This window comes from Belonocnema kinseyi, chromosome 2, assembly GCF_010883055.1.
Source record: "Belonocnema kinseyi isolate 2016_QV_RU_SX_M_011 chromosome 2, B_treatae_v1, whole genome shotgun sequence".
Classification (NCBI taxonomy): Eukaryota; Metazoa; Arthropoda; class Insecta; order Hymenoptera; family Cynipidae; genus Belonocnema; species Belonocnema kinseyi.
In genome coordinates, this window is record NC_046658.1 from 67794172 (window position 1) to 67811689 (window position 17518).

A 17518-nucleotide genomic window follows, 5' to 3' on the forward strand; every position below is an offset into this window, starting at 1 on the left:
TCAGTATATCCCCCACTCAAACCCGAAAATAATAATTTTGACCCAGAATTAAAAAAACGCGAATATTTACTAACTGAGAATCCACAGTAAAGACCTTTTTCATGTTGATGTCCGCATACATTACCGGTCAGAAATTTGCTTTCACCTTTTTTTTATGACTAAATACTCTTAATTTTAATTATATGAAAGGAAATTTATTTCCCATTTAAAAGGTTGAATGCTTTAAACAGTATGTATAAAATGAGCCAAGAATGAAGCCAATTCGTCAATTTTTTAAGTCGATATTGCAAAAATAGTGTAAATTGTAATGCTTTCTTAAATTTTGGGCAATATCTGAAATAATCATCATCTTGTAATGTTATTAGGCTCACTTTAAAGCTATTTTCACAGTATCGCATAAACTTATGAGTATAAATCTAAAAAAATTCCTTTCGGAGTGCAAGAACTTAAAGTTGTGACAAAAAAGTTGGCAAAATTTAAAAACATCTTATCTGTAGGAAAATAAAAATAAAAATCGATTTTTTCCCATAAGTTCTTGCATTGTGATAGGAATTTTTGTAAGAATTATGCGAATCAACGTTTGCGATACTGGAGAAAAATAGTTTTTACAATGAGCCTAGAAAAGTACGAAATATTGATTATTTCGGATATTACCTTAAATGTAAGAAAACGTTAAAAATGTAAACTTTTTTTAAATATCTACTTAAAAAATAGTCTTAAAATGGTCTTCATCCTAAGGCTCATTTTATAAGCCATTTTGAGAGCGTTCAACCCTTTAAATATGAAACAATTTTAGCTCGGACATAATTAAAATTATGCGAACTTAATCAATCATCAAAAAAGAGGTGAACACAAAATTCTGTTCGGTATTGTATATTGTTGAAAGGAACCTAAAATTAACAAAATTAGTTTATTTAGCAAAAATTTACAAGCTAAAAAATACGCCAATTATGAAATGGAGAAAATGTCCTGGTATATAATATTTCAATCAGTGTTTACTTCCCATTTAACTTCGTTCCGACTGTCTCCCGGCAACTTACATTTAGAAACGTACATTTCGGAAGGTGAGATCCATAGGAAACAAATAATCAGGAATATTTCGACATTTCTTCACAAATTCAATTTTCACATTTTTGTTGACAGTTTAACGATTGCAGCGCTTCTGCGGAATAGGAAAACAATTTAAAAAAAAAAGAAAACAGCTCTATAGATCTCCATGGACACAGAAATTGTGTTCTGCCGTTTAAAATAAAAAGATACATGTGACATTTTTATTAAAAATAATAGTTTTATATTAAAAATGATAGTTAGCAGAAAAATCGCAAATCCATTTTCTAAGAAAAACTGTCTAAAAACTCAATTTGTTATTGCAAAAAATTGAAAAGCACATTTTTTGTAGTGATGATGGAACGTTCTTTGTGTCGAGGCTATAATTAGAGAAAGGATGTAAATTAAGACTAAAATACTTCAAAATCTTACCATTCGGATCAGATTTTTTGTAGCAATTTGCTGCATCAACAAAGTTGGTAGCAGCATCGTGTCGACTTCCTGCTTTAGAATGCAAATTTGCTGCTTCGCAAAATGCATTTCCAGCAGATCCCCACTTTTTTGCCATCTTAAACATATTTGCAGCTCGCTGATAACATTCCACCGCCTCTTCCACTTTCGAAGATCCCCTGCAAAGCAATTTTAAACATTCGATTTTTGTTTTCTTCAGAATTTGCATATCAACACTTTGTATGTTTGTTAGGATTTTTGATTAAAAACTACAAAAGTAGAAATAAATAGTTACTCACACAAATACACAGTATTAAAGAATTCTAAAGAGGTATCAATTCAATTTCATAAGATTTTTTTGTTCAATGGCGATTTTTCAAATACTTTTCAGAATTTCGGATGAGGAAAATTCTTTTACAAATAAACATTTTAGATAAAAAACTCAAATGCTCAAACTAGGGTTCGGAGAAAAAATATAAAAAGAAGTATAACACTCATAAAATTTAACTGGAATTTGAGCTCACGGAGCTAATCCACAATTTCTAAATTTTTCCGATAATTTAAATTATTTTGTGTCCACTTTGAATGTTTTAATTGATACAGTTTCAAATATTAAACATTTCTGTTAAAACTTGAACGTTTTAAGCAAGTTATTCGATTATGATCGCTTTTAATTTTAAATATTTCAAAAACGTGTTCTGTGTTAAAGTTTCGGTTAGATTATAGAATAGCTGGTGGTACCGTCCTACTTCATGGAAAATTCTTTTTTTCTAAAATCAAAGTATTGGAAAATGAAATTGAAGTAAGTTTGAAGCGATTTTTGAAAATGAAGCATTAAAATTATTGCTGATTGCATTATTATAACGTGTCAAATATGGGTCTACCAAAAATTTGAATTTGTCATACTCAACTTACCATCAAAGTGTTTTTAGACATTCTTCCTGGGAAAAAGAGTATATATATGAAAATTTTTTATATTTTTGAATAAAATTGAACATATATTATGAATTATTTTCATCGGTATAACCAATTATAAAAATTTCATTTGTAATTTTTTGAAAGTTGGAAAAGGAGTCTAGGTGCTTTAGAATTTGAAACGACTCTTTCTTTAACAACTTTAGCAATTCTTTCTTTTTTCTTAAACGATTAAGTTCTTAAACGATAAGTTATATCCGGTAAACTCACATTTTTGGTAGACCCATATTTGCCACCTTATAATAATGCAATTAACAATAATTTTAATGCTTTCTTCTAACAAATCGCTTCGAATTTACTTCAATTTCATGTCCCAATAGTTTGATTTTGAAAAAAAATTAAAATTGTATAATATAAAGTTTGAATGTCAAGAACTTGTACGTACCTTTATTAAATAATGCGGCAAAAGTTTAAATCAAAGGAAAAAATTGTATTTAAAAACGGGAAAGATTGAGTCCCTGTGAGTCTTAGAAACAAAAAATCGCAGGTTTATGTGTATTAATATCATATAATCGTGTATAATCTATGACTAATACCTATTCTATCTTTAAACATGTTACTAAAAATGTCTGGCTTTCTAATATTACATTTTGTTTTAATTAATTTGTCTTCGTATTCCTGCAATCTTTTAGATTTCACTTTCTTCTATGCTTACTGGAAACTACACAAATTTTAATAAAGAATATCAATAAACAATATCCAAGAAAATAATAACTTTATAACAATTGAATCTCTTCAAATAGAAACAGCCTCTATACAAAAATATTGATCGATCCCGAAACCATCCATAATAATATCTCCATTTCGTTTCAAAATGCAATTAATTTTTACATGTACAGTTAAAAAATGAGTTATTCTTAATTTTGTTGTGATAGACATGATCAACATTTGGTGACTGGCCCGTTTTAAAGCGAACATCTGACGTAAAAAGCTCCACCTGATTAGCACCTACGTTAAAAACAAGAAAAAAGGCAGGAAAAAATTATTAACTATGTAGGTTGATGACACATTAACACCTAGCCAAATTCCTGCAATAATTGAAACTAAAAAGTAACTATTAGATATTTATTAGTATTGACAATCAATGCCCTCACCAACACGCAAACATTCACAAATTCTTTAAAGGCCTACACACACACACACACACACGTTTCCAGCAAAATAAACGCAACCATCTTGTCAAAGAAAAAGCGAGTGACGTTGCGACTATTATTATTAACTCCAACTATCACCATTTGGATTTAAATGATAATCCCTATATTCATGTGCTTTTAAGATTCCTCTTTATTTGTATGATATGTCGGTCAGGCGAATCTAACAAATCGATATATCAACTCACCCAAAAAGGGAACCGAAGAAGCCTTTGGATGAGGTTAGTTTTTTCTCCGCTTCCGCCATCAGCTGCATCGCCTTTTGTTCGTTGTCTGCCATTGTGAGGAGCTTTAAGTTTCACAAAATTTAATGTCACCACCGCAATTCACTTTGATCAAATACATTCACTTAAATTCGGCCAGACGAAATTGCTTATCGCCATACGTATTTCTGCGAAGTTGCGAACCCACTGCAACAGTGCAACGCATCACCAAAGATATTCACAACCTTCGAATTGACAGAACAGAGATAAGAAACTAGACTTTTTATTAAAGCGCTTGCGCAACATTTGACTTCCGGTTAACTGAATTTCTTTTTTATTTTTCAAATTCAAAAATTGTTTTATTCAGGCATAAATATATACATTTCCAGAAATGATACGGTCATAGGTACTGTAAATTGTATAAATACTGCAAAATCTTAAATAATTACAAAAATTTTATAATTCTCCCAAGGCTTTATAGTCTGTATGGCAAAAATAATGGAAAAATTGTAGTAACTATAGAAATAATTGATGGATTGGATTGGAATTTGGTATACTCTTTTAGTGTTTTTAATTGGAGGCCAAGATGGTTAGACAGCCATTTTGCTTAAAAATTCAAAAATTTAGAACTATTTCAAAAGTTTTAAGAGCAATTTTTTTTTTTAATTTAAAAAGTATATATACGTGAATTAGTAATTACCAAAAGACGAACAATTTATCCTCATAACTTTTTTTTTTGTTAAATGTAATTACCGGAGTTATAGTATTTTCAAAATTCAAAAAAACAAACATAAATTAATATTTCAATCAAAAAAACATGGTATAAAAACATCAGAGGAAGAAAAACGTTGCATTTTGAACACACTTCAAAATTATCATAACTTTTCGAATTTTTATGAAAAATCGTAAATCTACATTTCGATTACACAACAAAATAATCAAAAATTCCACTTTACGATTAAACCATGCAAAATAAGAACATTTGTCATTAATCATTTTTAAATGTAGTGTTTGTTTTATTCGTAAAAACAACATTAAAAATGAAAAAAAATATTTTCAACAAACAACTCAATCTAAAAAAAAAGGATAGACAACAGTTGCTCATCGAAAAAAGAATAATAAATCATAAAAATTTGCCATCAATATTTTGTTGGCAGGATGCGTAGTTTTTGTTTTTATAAAAAAAAATTCACTTACAAAGGATCTGCAAATTTATTATTGATCATTTTTAAATAGGACGAGTAGATTGTCTTTTAATCGTAAAAAATACGATTAAAAATAAATAAATTAAATTTAGGGAAAACGACACAAGAGACGAAAAAATGGAAAGGTAAAAGGTGTTTAACCAAAAGATATCTACACATTTTTGATAAATTCTTATTATAAAAATATTAAAAAAATAAAAAAAATAACTTTTTGGAAAAAGGACACAACATACAATGACATTTTGTTCAGCAAAATTTTTCGCCTAAATTATAGATATGATGCATATTTTTAGTTTGAATCGTGAAAAATAACATTGAAAATAATCAAATTAAATTGATGGAAAAACGATACAAGTTGCAATAAAATGTTTAACTTATTTTAATAGGACGCTTACTTTTTTACATTGTCATCATTTAGATGTAATGTCTAATTTTAATTTTAAAAATAAGACAATGGAAATACTTTTCTTTAAATTTCAATACATATTATGAATTGCATGTAATGATATAAATTTATTGAAATGATAGACATTTTTCAAGGTAGCTAAGAATAAAATGTAATGCAAAACAAGAATCAAGTATTAAAAAGTAATCATGAAAAATAACATTTATACATTACTTTGAAATATCTGAATAAGCAGTCGTAGACCGCGAGGTACTGAAATAAATGTAACATAAATTTGATATAATAGAGTTGAAAATAATATAGAAAAGTTCGCATTTGTGACAAAATCGAGTTCTCAATCACCAAATTACAGATTTTTAGAGGGCAGATCTTTTGAGTTATTATATACATTTATGATAACAATAACAATAATAATAATAATATTATTCTTGTCAGAGTTGGATTGTGAGTGTATTTGATCAAAGTGAATTGCGGTGGTGACATTGAATTTTGTGAAAATTAAAGTTCCTCACAATGGCAGACAACAGATAAAGAGCAATACAGCGTATGGCGGAATTATTTTCGTCAGAGTTCGATTTTGATTTTCGAATAGCTTGCGCGGGGCTTTCAGGGTATTTATCAGTCATGGACGCATTTTTGAAATGCAATTAAGTCATCTGATAAGGGCAGTGTGTCTAATTGGATATATTTGGCGAAGTCTGGATTTTACCCAATCAATCACGGACTGGATTGCCGTCAAGTGCATGACGGGCGTACCTACAGATTAAGGTGGAATCCGAACTACCAGAACCTTGGTAAAGGCACATAGAAAAACTCCCAGAGGTAACGGCTCATGAGTTGAAATGCGGACTCAACTGACCCACCAAATATCTGCAATTATAATTTTCACAATTTTCGATTGATAATTATTTTATTTTATTTGTATCATTATTTTAGATTATTATTTTAACCATTATAGCTATTTTTTGTGTAGTAAATTCCTTGAAACGGACTAATATTGAAATTTGGTTACATCATTTTGGTTACCTTGAGAGCAAAAATAATTCTTAGTAGAAAATAAAAATTTGGAATAACTATTTGTTTTTACAAAATATAAGAAAAATTCGAGTCAGTTTCAAAGATATTTCTGACTTTCAGAAGCTTGAAAGAGATTGAAAAATAGTTGAACAATTTTGAAATCTTTACAAGTTTTAAATTATTTTTTAATCGTTTCGAAACTTTTATATATCTTCTAAATATACTCGAGTTTTTTCCAAAATTGTGTAATCTTGAAAAATTGAAAAATTTTGCTATGTAATCTTTTTCAAAATTTTAGGAAAGCATTTACAATGTTTTGAAATGTTTTCAAAAAACCTAAAAAGTTTCCGTTTCCAAAGTCTTCAAAAATTTACATTTTCTAAATAAAACAATTTATTCTTCAAGGATATAATTGATTTTCGAATCTTTTCAATCATTCTAAAACTTCTAAATATTTTTTGAAATATCTCAGTTCACTTCATAAATTTAGGCATTCTGAGTATTTATCCATAATTTTATTTATTGCATCTATTGAAAAGTGTGAAAAAGTTGATAAGTTAAGTGTGTAGCTAAATCTTAAGAAAATAATTATTTTCGAGCATTAAAAAATCATTTGCAATTAAAATTTGTTGTTTGATCAACAATGTTTGGATATATTTAGAAATAAATTTCACCTTGAAATAAAATGACTTATTTGGAAATTTTGATTTATAAAAATTAATTATTGAATATATAGAAATAATAAAATTTGTGTCCAATCTCAAAATTTAATTAATATAATTTTTAAATATAATTGATATGAATTTAAAAAAATTGTTTGTTCTATTTTCTAAATATTTTGAAAATTAAAAAAATAATATTACTATTTTTATCGAATTAAAAAATATCAATTAGAAAACTTGCAAGTCTTTTTATGAACTACCAGAGTGTTTGACAACAATTTCACAAACTCTTACAAACATTTTTTTTGCCGAAAAGTTACAGTCTCTTTACTGAAAATGAAAAAAGTTATATGTAAAAGGACTGACAACATTTTATATTTAATTCGGGTTTCAATAAGAATAAAAAGTTGATAAATTAAAATAGGAAAATAATGTTGCGTTGCTGCTAAATCATGCAGGTCACTTATTTATAATTGCGTAATTTTGAAAACAACATAAAAAAATACTTCCACGCGTCTCTGTGTACTAAAAGTAACAGGGATTTTATGTAGTAATTTAAATGTTTCGAATATTTGCTTAAGCAGTTTTTATGTTCAAACATAAAAATTCGAAAATCCAAACCTCAATATAAAAATACTAAAACCGGTACTTTTACTTTATTTTTGCTGGAAATTGGGTTAAATTGTATTTAAACTTTGAATTAGCGCCATCTGCAAGTTCGACGCTTGCGCACGTTAATCTTCCGGTCTGACAAGAGCATTTTCACGATTTTCACATCGCGTACTTGTGCTGTGTCCATCTGTATCTGCAAAGTCCGTGTTCTGCTCAAGCTGGTTATGGCTACTGTGAAAAGTGACGAATCCTGAACATTTTCCCCGATTCTCTGCTCCACTGAAGCCGTTTGTGCATGACCCAAAAGGAAATCAGGAAAACGCAGAAAACTTGTGAAACTTCAGTATATTTTCGCTCGCTTTGATTTATACAACATGGCAGACAATAAGTTGTACGACATCCTCGGAGTGCCAAGAACTGCTAGCGACCAGGAAATTAAAAAGGTACATTTTTCTACAACGCTTTCCTACTTTCCCAAGTGCTCCGCGTCTCTTTTGAAAATCCCCGAAAGTCGATATCAAGAGCATTTTCATTATTTCTTGAAAAAGTGAAACTGTGCGAACTGGTTAACCTTAATGTTACCCTTTCCACCGTGGCTTGAATCTTCAATGTTATATCAGATCTATAGCAGTTTTCTCCAATACTTTTTTTTAATTCAACATTAAATTTCAATTAGGAAACTTTATATTTTATCATCTTCACCGTTTGAAAAAATTAAGCACTGATGTAGGAATTTCCATATCACTCTTTGCTATTAATCGAGACATTTTAGGTATAAAATACAATTTAACCACGTCGATTAATATATATATTTCATACACGTGTTATACTGATTGAAGGGTATTAATCAAGTTGTAAGCCATGAAGCAATTGTATTTCATAAATCGCCGGCGATCTCAAATCTTTAGATTAACCTTTCCCAATGGTTATAAATATTAAATGCCTCTATTATTAATTTTTTTATTTGTGCGCTTGCAAAAAAATGGTGCTTATTGAAAATCAATAGGCGCATAAGTGCAGTAATTATTTCTTATTAACAAGACCAGCGTCAGTTTGTTCTCTCTTAATTAAGAATTGTTGCGAGTCATTTAGCAATTGAGATTTCAGCATGGAAAATTTTGGTCAAGTTCCCTACGTAAATTGTTGCGCTTCTGATATTTTGCACATGCCATGATTATTATGATAAAGCAAATTTGATTAACGAATCAGAAGTGGCTCAAAAATCTAATATTCATTCCCCTTACATATTAGAGATTTATATTAATTTTTAAGGAAGCAAATGCATTTAGGGAAAAAATTGTTGCACTGAATTTGAATTTCTACTGAAAATTTGATTACATTGTATGGTCTACATTTATTGTATTATTAAAAACTGCAACTGTCTAGATCTACATTTTTCGCTGATTTCTTTAAATGTGTTTTCAAGTAAGTATTCTCACCTCGTCGATTTTTAGATAAAATTTTAATTACTGAAAGATAAGTTTCTGTTTTTCTTTTGTAGAATTACAGGAAACTTGCAAAAGAATTTCACCCAGACAAGAATCCAAATGCGGGAGACAAATTCAAAGAGATTTCCTTCGCGCACGAAGTCCTTTCTGACCCCAAAAAGCGCCAGACTTACGACAATTTCGGATTAAAGGGAATTCAAGAAGGAGATGATGGAATGAGTGGTGCTGATTGCATTTTCTCTGAATTGTTCGGATCTCCGAGCTTTTTTGGAGGTATTACACAAATTATTAAAAATGATAAATTCTTATATGTGATCTCAATCGGAGACAAAATCCCGGAAAAATAAAATAAAATAGGTGTTTTAAAAGGGACTGGGAGTTCATGGTGGTTAGTTGTATATTTACTCGGGTACTCGAATAATTACCGGATAATCGGTTAATATCCCGGTATCCGGGTGGCCAACAAACTTTTCTGAATTTTTAAGGTTCAAGCTTCAAATGAAATGAAAAAAAATACGCACGTTAGTTTTATAGCCCTTATTTGAGGATCAAATTAAATCACTAGCGATGCTGTAATATAAGATATTTAAGAGAATGAGAAGGAACACGACCATAAAGGCCCTTTTCAATTGGACTTTTACATATTATCTCAAAAGTAAATAAGAATTAATTTATTAAAAGAAAAAAATACAGTAACTTTGCATTTGTCAATTTTTCTAGTAGGTTAATCAGTAACTTTCATTCAATTAGAATTCTTCGCTTTCAGCCCAAAATTGTCTTTGTGTAATAAGTGGCGACTTAGTGATGAAGTTGAGTTATGATTGAGAATTAATTATGAATAATTGAATAATAATAAATTCAATGAAAATTGGGTTTTGTTGAGGATAGTCCCATATTCAACTTGGCCGTTGAGGAGACCTGCTGACGAATGGAATGGTTATCTGAAATTTGTGATCTTGTTACCTTTTGTTTCACTAAACTCCTGATAGCCAAGACTTGCCCGTGTATTACCCGACTATCAGTGGAGTAGTCAATGCCTGGCGCCGCCAAGGTACTTTTTTTAAGGCCTGGCAGCACGAAGCCACTTTCTTGTCACGCGGAAAATTTTTCAAGGTATGAGCCATACATAAGCTGCGTTACCAATTTTCAGTTTTTTTACCTCCTCCTCCGCCGAGAGTAATATTCTAGATAACATGGAATTCAATATGAAAGACTTTAAATTTCTCAGTTTCCAAGCTAAAATTTATAGCATCTTTAACAAAATAGTTGAAATTTCAACCGAAAAAGATTGTTTGGCAGACCGTTGCATTAATAACCAAATACGGTAAATTTACCCTAAAAGAAACGAGTTTTCCAAAAAATAGATTTAACCAAATAGTAAAATTTTCAAGCCAAAAAGACGATTTTTTCGAAGACCTTTCAATTTTTAACAAAATAGTAACTGCAACGAAGAAAAATCATTTTAAACTAAAAAGGATGATTTTTCTAGTATAAAAGATGAATTTTTGACACAAAAGGATGAGAATTTGTAACAAAATAGTTGAATTTTTGATCAGAAATAAAGACTAATAAAATAGTTCAATTTGCTAGAAATAATATTTTTATCAAAATAGTTTAATTTCTAACCAAATAGTTGAATTTTCCGCATAACAAAATGAATTTTCAATCAAATGGTTGAATTTTCAAACAAAAAGATCGATATTCAGTTAATTATTTAAATTTTCAAGAAAAAAAGATAAACAGTTTTAAAAGAATGTTGAAATTTTATGAAAAAAGTTCATTTTCAACCAAGAAATTTGAATTTTTAACAAAAGAGTAAAGTTTTTAGTTAAAAATTCGAATGTTTTAGAGAACAGTGGACTTTGAAACAGGTAAAGGGGAATTTTCAACAAAAGATGTTAAATATTCAACTAAAAAATAAAATTTCAACGAAGTTTTAAACTTTTCAAACAAAAAAGATCAATTTTCAACCAAGAGAATTAAATTTCTTCCAAAAACGTCGAATTTTCAACAAAATACGTGAATTTGAAAACAAAAAGTTGTACTTTCAACTAAAAAACATACATTTTCAACGACAAAAAAATTCGGTTTAAAAAATCTATTTTCAACCAAAGAGATGAACCTTCAACTAAAAAAATGCATTTTTAACATAGTAGTTGTATTTTTGATAAAAAAAAGAAAACTTTAACAATATAATAGCATTTTGAAACAAACCTTTACCCAAAAATATAGTTGGATTTTCTTATTGGATTTAAGTTCTAAATTTTCTCGATGTTCTTAACGGTGTGTCCGCTTATAAACTTCCCCCCTTTGCTACAAAAACGTCGAAATTTCAACAAAATACATGAATGTGCAAACAAAAAGTTGTACTTTCAACTAAAAAAGATACATTTTTAACCAAAAAATATTAGTTTTAAAAAATCTTTTCTCAGCCAAAGATAAACCTTCAACTAAATAAATGCATTTTTAACAGAGTAGTTGCATTTTTGATCAAAAGAAAAACTTTTTAACAATGTCATTGCATTTGGAAAAAAACTTTTAACAAAAAATATAGTTGGATTTTCTTGTTGGAGGTATTGGCAAAGTAAGAGCCCTGGTTTTTATAATACTTATACTCTCTTGCACGAAATCAGCGAAATCTGGCGCTTTTTTTAATTGAAATCTTACTGTAGAAATTGCCTGAAGTGTGTCACTGGCAATTAGTGAGATTTTACTAGTTCACTCAGTGGAATCCTGCAGTGATTTAATCTGTGAAATTAACTATTTGACTTAGCCATGCGCTTTTTCGTCCGCCAGGTTAGGTATGGATTATCACTCATCAGCTTTGTGCTTTTCCATTATTTTAAACAAATCACTTCACTATCAAACAATAAATGAGAGCCGGGCTGTAGCATTATAGGATACAATATCGTTCATCTAGTTGCACAAGGCAGTAAGTAATGTAATTTTCAAAAACGACTGATTGCTTTAGATACATTATCCACAGTCCAAACGAGCGAACACTCGTTACAAAGTCATAAGTCCTTAAGCCACATACGAAAAAGGTCGTATCCCACTTAAAAATAATTATTTACGGCATAAGCCACATAACCCCAGAGCCTGAATGTAAAAATAAATCCAAATTATCTATGGTTAGTGCATATTATGAAATTGTATGTTTTTTCCACGTATTACGCGAATTATAATAAATCATACGATTGTAATTCTTTACGTATATTTAAAATAATTTAGATTTTTAAAAATTAAAATAATACATACTAAGCTTTTTCTTATAAATTTGTATCTAGAAGATTTTGTTTTTTCTTGAATTATGTAATTAAGTAAAGCACGTGGGTTATGACCTTCTGAACGCTTAACTCTACAATTTGTTCTTTGCCCCCTGAAAAATTTCTTATAGTGAATTATTATTATTATTATTTACTGCGTTGAGACCGTAAGATCCCCTGGCCCTTGAGTTGATCCCGGTGCGTCTCCTTTTGAACCTAAGCGTGACCTCAAAGCCCTTTCCATACAGTGAGGACCGTAGCCATGTACCTGCACTTCATTCCTCTCGAGCTCAAGTATTTCCTTTACTCGGTTAAACTTTTACTTTAAACCCACGAGTGCTTTGGCCTCTCTGTAGACAGTGACCAATTCCCACTCCTTATGTTCCTCGGTTAACCAACTTTTGATTTCTTCAGGTACTAACCTAATCGAATTGCCTACAGCTGGTTCAGTTTTCACTTGCTGCTTATTTTGCTAGCCTGTCCGATATCTCATCGCCTTCGATGCCACTGGGTCCAGGAATCCAAAGTAGAGTCACTCGGTTTTGCGTTACTAGATTGTTCAGTGTCTCAAAGTACTCTCATACTAGTAGGACTGTAGCGTAGGACCCCATCGGGATTATGAAGTCTATTCCACTCCATCTACGATATACATCAGCTCCTGCTTTCTCCTCGTTCTTGAAGCCACCTGTAAACTAGTTTTTTCCATCACTAGGCAGGTTTACCTCGCCGTGAACCCATTCCTCCTTCGCGGATAGGCTAACACGAGCTCAGGGTTACCCTAATCACAATGTTGGTTGGGATCCGCAAGACTACTCTTGTACCTCTCCACGCCGTCGGGGCATTTCCCAGTGTTATTTCCAGACCAGGATATTTGTACGGATTTAAAGACTTCAAGGCCCACCTAACCCTGGAAGGGGTAACAATCTCGTGAGGGAGCCGCCGTTTTGGGCTCAGTTTTGCCTCAGGCGGCTTTGGTTGGCTCGGAGGTGTCGTCCGTTTTTCTCCAAACCTTATGAACCCCGGAAAGTGTGCCTTGTTCAGGTGAGCCAAAGTCTCCTCGTCCGACACTGAGTATCCTCCGCAAGACAATTTTAGAGTGCTGAGAATAGCATCCGGGATTCTAAAGAAGAAGTCTGCTCCAGTCTAGCCGCATCTGCTTCTTTCTCAATGTCTTTGCAAATGTTGCTCCAGCTTTCTTGCTTTACGTTAGGTATTGCACCCCTGTATTCATTCTGCATAATCGTAAATCACTTTCAATAGCGATATTCTCAGAAAGTATCAATCTGGGAGAAACATTGTGTCTATGATATTCGCAATCAGCGCGACAAAATAGGTATAGTTTTAAATTAATCGGAGGTACCTGAGTCCTGTATTTCGAGGAAATCAGATCCAGGATGAATTTTTCTAGGAGAGTACTCAACACCTAACAGCGCTCCATCCAGAAGTGGAGTGCTCACTACAATGACGCTATATCACAGATTAAATCTTACGTTGGCGTCACTGGCTTACTTCAGAAACCGTGTTTATTTTATTAACTGACTGGTTCATCCAGTCAAAACCGGAAAATCACTAGTTTGTCAGTGATTAGCCCAAATGCTGATTCAACCAGTGATAATTTCACTGTTTTAATTTAAGGTAGGAATATAATTGAGAATAATAATATGATAAATGCTTTAATTATTCTCATTGTTTTAAAGGTTTGGGTGGTGGATTTGGCGGCTTCAGTGGATTCGGTGGATTTGGTGGGGGAATGGGAGGCAGGAGAAGAACGCAACGAGGAAAGGACAATATTTATCCCCTAAAGTAAGAATTAAACAATTTTTGATTGAAAAACTCCTCGAGAGCAAAGTTTAACGATTCTACTTTCTTCCAGAGTTACCTTAGAAGATATGTACAATGGAAACGCAGTAAACCTAAGAATAAGCAAGAACGTAATTTGCACTGGCTGCAAAGGGTAAATTTAATTTTTAATTTTTGAAAGAATATGACTAAATTTTATATCCAATTTCTTGAAAATCAAATTCTTTTTTTTTATAGAATCGGAGGTCCGGAAAATGCTTTTATCACGTGTAGAAGTTGTGCAGGTCACGGATTCAAAGTAGCCTATTGCCAGCTTGGCCCAGGTATGACTCAACAGATCCAAGCTCATTGTACCACTTGTGAAGGAGTTGGAAAAGTAATGAACGAGAAGCACAAATGTACTGTATGCAAAGGCAAAAAAGTTACGTATCAGACAAAGGTTTTGGAAGTTAATGTAGACAAAGGAATGAGAGATTCGCAAAGAATATTATTTAGAGGTAATTAGAGATTAATAATCAATCTTTATTTGAATAAATTAAAGGAATAATTAAGATAAGAATGATTTGACAAAATGTTGTTCATTATCGTAGGCGAAAGCGAACAAATGCCTGACACACAACCAGGAGATTTGGTCATTGTTTTGCAGCAGAAGGCTCATGATGTTTTCGACAGATCCGGAGACGACCTTTACTTGACAAAAACTATTGGTTTAGCCGAAGCTCTGTGTGGAATAAATATCATTGTTAAGCACTTGGACGGCAGGGAATTGAACATCACGAACCCACCTGGTCGTATAATTGAACCCGGAGACGTCAAAGGAATTGTTGGTGAAGGTATGCCTTTCTACAAAAGCCCCTTCGAAAAGGGAAACCTCTACGTTAAATTCGATATCACCTTCCCTGAAGACAACTTTGCGAACGAGAAAGTTCTAGAGGTAATTTCTTTTCAAATACTTTTCAATAGATTTGAAGTTCTTCGTGGAATTTATATATTTTGTTAATGTTCACTCTCTTAAATTTTATATTGAACTGTTATTTTCAGACCCTTGCCTCTATCTTTCCACCGAAAGCACCGGTGATAGTTCCCCGCGACGCAGAGGAGGTCGAACTAGAAGAATACGATCCTAATTACAAAGACACGTCGAATGCATCTCGTTCTAGTGAGGCTTATGCTTCAGATGACGAAAGTAGCATGCACGGTTCCGGAGTTCAGTGCGCACACCAGTAACATTATTCATTGCTTTCTAGTTCTAGAACAATAAAGTAAACAACTTGCTCCTTCGTAAGTAAACAAATCCGAAAAATCTGGAAAAAATCAGTATGCTATGCATACTGGACGGCTGTACGTCTGCGGGTATAACTTATGAGACTTTTTCGGATATTCGAAAAAAAAAACAAAAAAAAATAATTGGGGTCATAAGAAATGACTCAATTATTACAATAAACAACAGCACTTTTTACAATCACGAATCGCAATCAAGTTATTGCTTTTTTATACTTTTATAATACGTCTCACATTATTTGGTCAATGACTAGTACTATGATCTACGTGCGAGTGCTATAATAAATGAATAAGCTACCATAAAATAGTTTATAGTCATTTCTGCAGTTCTGTATAGGTTTTCCTTTGTCGGTTACAAAATATTGGTCTCGCGTTTTAGGAATGTTGATTTTCGTTTTAAAGTTTATATATACAAAAATCTAAATTTGGGTTGATGGATATCATGTTCTATATAAGTAAAAAAGTTATGAGTTTAAATATTTTAAGGATTGCAGAAAGTCTATTGAATTAGCAAGTGCTATTTTGGATTTTGATAAGCTCACTTGAAATAGTTCGGTGCCCGCAGACTCATATCTCGTAATCTAGCAAATTGAGTATTCTAATATTACGTCGCACTCGGTCTGTAATGTCGAAATCTATCAAACTTGTCGCTTTTTGGAGTGTACAGAATTTTTTTTTAGATAGGATCTTCTCTAAAATTAAATAATTTAGACAAAAGTGAGTGGAAAATTGTGATATCACAGTGCTTTTTAGATAGGAAAGCGATTTCTGTAATTTATTATTGGCACTTTAGAAAGTGTGTGATTTGGCAATCCACCAAGAAAAATTATGTGCCGTGATTGAGGTGATAAAGCTTTTTAAATTTCGATGTTACCGATCAAATGTGATATAAAGTTAGAATACTCAATAATATCAGTGAACAGTCATTGTTTCCCTTCTAAATTGTTGACCTTTTTTTAATAAACCAAGACTTGAATTTCTAACCGAGGGTTTCAGTTTCTATTTAATTGCATGACTAAGAATTAAATGATTTTTTTCTTGAGACTTGCATTTTGTGGACTGTGACTGTTTTCTGCCAATTAACGTAAAAGATTCCCTGCGTAATGAATAAGCATGACCAATAATTTCACTTATCCAGATTATAGAACAATTATACTTGAATTGATATGCTAGAGCTAATTCTAATTAAAACAGTCGATTAATTTCAGAAAAAAATAATTATTTTATTAAATTATGATTTTTGAATATTACAGTTTCTATTTATTATATTTATATGATCCAAGGTAGTTTACAATAATTTAATTATATATTGGAAGAACTGATTTAATAATCAATTGTCTTGAATAATTTTTACTGTAGCATAATCATTTTTTGATAAACGCAATTCAAGATGGATCTCAATGCAATGCAAAGACAAGAGAAAACGTGGTACAAATTAAAAACGGATTATGTTTGAGTTTATGGTCGAATGTTATAATTATAATGAATTGTGAGTGAAGAAAATTCGGACAAAAACACTATCGCATAACACAGTTTGAATTTTATTTCCATTCTAAAAAGTTAACTGGTTTTTTCTTAATTAATTAGTGTAATATAATTTAAATTAAAAGATTGTGTAAGCCCAAAAATAGAGTACATGCACTGATTAAATAAGAGAATTGTTTATGTATGTAGGTGCAGGTGGTCCTGGTACCTAAGAAAACATCATAATTCATAAACATTCGTTAACACGTGAAAATAAATAAGAGCTAACGCTAGGCTGAGCCTGCGTGATGCTTGTGCTTAATTTGTTTTCATAAGTATGATTTGTAACGCTTCTGTATGTAATATTAGGAATATATAATTTATGAATCAGGGGAAATTTTTGACTCTTTATGACCGAGAAAATCAGTTCCATTAAAAATATACAATCGAGTAGTGACAAGCGATAAAATTATACTTTCTTGTAAGAAATAGAATTTTTAGATTTAAATATATTAAAGCTTGGTATAAAGT

The 17518-nt window shown here is 31.2% G+C and overlaps 2 protein-coding genes across 2 annotated transcripts in view; one reads left to right on the forward strand and one right to left on the reverse strand.

Moving 5' to 3' along the window:
• Positions 1 to 4072, reverse strand: part of LOC117167546 (alpha-soluble NSF attachment protein) — a 10112-nt gene extending 6040 nt beyond the window's left edge. The window contains exons 1-2 of the mRNA XM_033352554.1: positions 3812 to 4072; positions 1480 to 1676 (exon numbers count right to left, since the gene is read on the reverse strand). Of these exons, the coding sequence (XP_033208445.1) occupies positions 1480 to 1676; positions 3812 to 3903 (289 nt within the window). The 5' untranslated portion in view covers positions 3904 to 4072. The remainder of the gene's footprint in view (positions 1 to 1479; positions 1677 to 3811) is intronic.
• A 3796-nt stretch (positions 4073 to 7868) lies between these two features.
• Positions 7869 to 17518, forward strand: LOC117166913 (dnaJ homolog subfamily A member 2-like). Its single transcript, XM_033351363.1, has 7 exons — positions 7869 to 8171; positions 9230 to 9449; positions 14140 to 14245; positions 14316 to 14396; positions 14480 to 14739; positions 14833 to 15176; positions 15284 to 17518. The coding sequence occupies exons 1-7, from the start codon at positions 8103 to 8105 to the stop codon at positions 15467 to 15469; spliced, it is 1266 nt and encodes a 421-aa protein (XP_033207254.1). The 5' UTR covers positions 7869 to 8102; the 3' UTR covers positions 15470 to 17518.